Here is a 2,529-nt window from a genome sequence, read left to right as displayed (position 1 = left end):
TATACACTTTCATACCGTAAACTTAATATTAGAAACTACAAAAAGAATCTAAATAAGTTTAGGGAAAAAAGATAGTAAAGTTATTTTGCTTCCCAATTTGCTTGAGACAAGAGTTGGCATGTGAGTTGGTTGTCATCTTATACTTGCGTAGCATGTGAAACTCTGTTCATCTGATCGAAAAAATAAGATACTTACGTTCAATGATAAATCTCTTACGTCATCGACGCAAGAAGTTCAAGAGATATTGAAATTATATAAAGATTTTCTCCTCCATATATTTTTCGAGATATTTTTTGAAAAAAAAAACCGACTGCTTCGCACGAAACAACAGCGATACTTGTGCTCTCATCCAACGTAGTGAAACCATCAATTTGGTATAGGATTCTATTGTCTATGTTTGTCTCTCTTGAACTGAAAGTGTTTATGTTTAATTTAAGAAGACTAAACAATCTGTGAATAATTTTGAGAATATTAGGTTGTTTAAATTACATAAACGTTTTTTTTATGACAACAACTTTAAAACTACACTCTAACGATAACTTTTATTCATTGACTTTTATTCATTGATAGTGTTGCTTACAAAAGTTAAACATTTGTAAGAGTTTCAAGTTAAGTGGGATTGGAAACCGATGACAATTTAAATTTAAAAATTGTTTTGATTTTTAACTCATTAATTAACTGATAATATTAACCATTATATATATGATCTAAATTTATAACTTTCTTTCTCATTATAACCAAGAGTTTCAAATGAGTCATCTTATATATAGGAAATTTTATTTCAAATTTTCATATTAAAAATAAATACATAAATACATCATTAAACCAAACGTTTGCATCTCCTTGGCTTTAACAATGAAGTAATGCCTATTTGGTCGCTTGGTGATAAGATGAAACTTCCTCCTTCTATGAAGCTTCTAGCAGATTGTTGGAATGGTTAGGATCACATTTCAATAACCCCTGGCCACAAATAAAAAAAGAACTCTATTCAATGCTGTGTATTTTGTCTGGAAATCTTTTCATATTAGAAAAGAGATATTTTTCATTTCCATGGGTTCTGCCAAACATAGATGAAGACAAATTTTAATCATTTCCCACTTTTATTTTAAATGTTTTCTAAATAAAGAGATTAATGTAGAAGTTTCTTGATTGATTAACTCAAGTTACCAACCTACCCACATGGTAAGGAAGTTTCGCGAGAGAAAAAAAAAAAAAGGTAACGTAGAAGAGCTTCTTCTTTCTTTCAATTCCTTTTCTATCTCTCTCTTTCTCCATTCATTCTCATTCCCTTCTCTTATATATCCACATTCTACGTGAACCTTCTAGAACCATCACCACACAGAAAACCCGTTCATCGTCATTTCCATTCCATGACTCCGCGGCTGGAACACAACAGCGACTCCACCAGCGCTGAGTCTCAGAGATCCCTACCCACACCGTTTCTCACCAAAACCTACCAGCTCGTCGACGATCACACCATCGATGATGTCATTTCCTGGAACGATTCTGGATCATCCTTCATCGTTTGGAACACCACCGTTTTTGCCAGGGATTTGCTTCCTAAATATTTCAAGCACAACAACTTCTCCAGCTTCGTTCGCCAGCTCAACACCTATGTAATTATTTTTTCTCTATCAATTTCGTTCCTCTTCCTTTCCTACTTTTGTATTTGTGTTAATCTTGCTTGACTTTTAGGGATTCAGAAAAGTTGTACCTGATCGGTGGGAATTTTCCAACGAGTGTTTCCGAAGAGGCCAGAAGCAACTTCTCTGCGAAATTCAGCGGAGGAAGATCCTCTCCTCGTCGCCTCCAGTCGGAGCAACGGCTAGCGTGGCGGTTCCGTCGCCACTGGCGCTCTCCGCGATTCCAACAGTGAAGCCCATCGTGTCGCCGTCGAACTCAACGGAGGAACAGGTGATCTCGTCGAACTCTTCGCCGTCGAGAGTTCCGGCAGAGCTGTTGGACGAGAACGAGCGGCTGAGAAAGGAGAACATTCTTTTGATGAAGGAATTGGAAGAGATGAGATCGCTCTGCAACAACATACTCAATCTCATGTCGAATTACGCAACCTCTAAAGCGGACGGTGGTACCGATGCGGTAAAGACGCTTGGTTTGATGCCGTCGAAGCGGTGCTCTGGTGAGAACGCGGCGGAGAAGATGAATCCGAAGCTGTTTGGGGTGGCGATTGGTACGAAGCGAGCGAGAGAGGAAGGACGTGGAGCGGAGTATGATACGGTTTTGAGTCTTCATCCGTTCCACGCGGACGTGAAATCTGAACCGTTAGATTTCGAAAGACATGGAGAAAACAGAAGTACTTCGTGGCTAAATCACTGTCGTACAGCGAATGAGAGAGAGTGTGTAATTGATACACGACGTTGTAAAAGCTAGGTAACATTTTAGGTTAAGTTAGGGGGCGTCGTAGAGAATCGGAGTCACTAAGAACGGAGACGCACGTGTCAAATGCACGTGTGTAACCGATGGACTTTTCTCGCAGAAGTTTCTCAGAAGAAATCGATACTTTGTTGTCAA

General features: G+C 38.8%; 1 protein-coding gene across 2 annotated transcripts; it reads left to right on the top strand.

The window, feature by feature from the left end:
- The first annotated feature begins 832 nt into the window (after positions 1-832).
- Positions 833-2,529, top strand: LOC108325053 (heat stress transcription factor B-2b). Of its 2 annotated transcripts, none has more exons than XM_017558044.2 (2): positions 833-1,616; positions 1,696-2,529. In XM_017558044.2, exons 1-2 carry the CDS (start codon positions 1,371-1,373, stop codon positions 2,386-2,388), a joined length of 939 nt encoding a protein of 312 aa, XP_017413533.1. In that variant the 5' UTR covers positions 833-1,370; the 3' UTR covers positions 2,389-2,529. The 2 variants fall into 2 exon arrangements, with proteins under 2 accessions (XP_017413533.1, XP_052731119.1); XM_052875159.1 differs by having other exon boundaries at positions 1,263-1,616; positions 1,704-2,529.

This window comes from Vigna angularis, chromosome 3, assembly GCF_016808095.1.
Source record: "Vigna angularis cultivar LongXiaoDou No.4 chromosome 3, ASM1680809v1, whole genome shotgun sequence".
Taxonomy (NCBI): domain Eukaryota; kingdom Viridiplantae; phylum Streptophyta; class Magnoliopsida; order Fabales; family Fabaceae; genus Vigna; species Vigna angularis.
Note: the sequence above shows the minus strand (reverse complement) of the source record. Positions and strands in the feature narration are given on the sequence as shown.

What these genes read in the sequence shown, in the direction of transcription:
- LOC108325053 (XM_017558044.2), top strand. Translation starts at nt 1,371, where the DNA reads ATGACTCCGCGGCTGGAACACAACAGCGACTCCACCAGCGCTGAGTCT. An exon ending in TTCGCCAGCTCAACACCTAT is followed by an intron (nt 1,617 to 1,695) that starts GTAATTATTTTT and finishes CTTGACTTTTAG; the next exon opens with GGATTCAGAAAAGTTGTACC.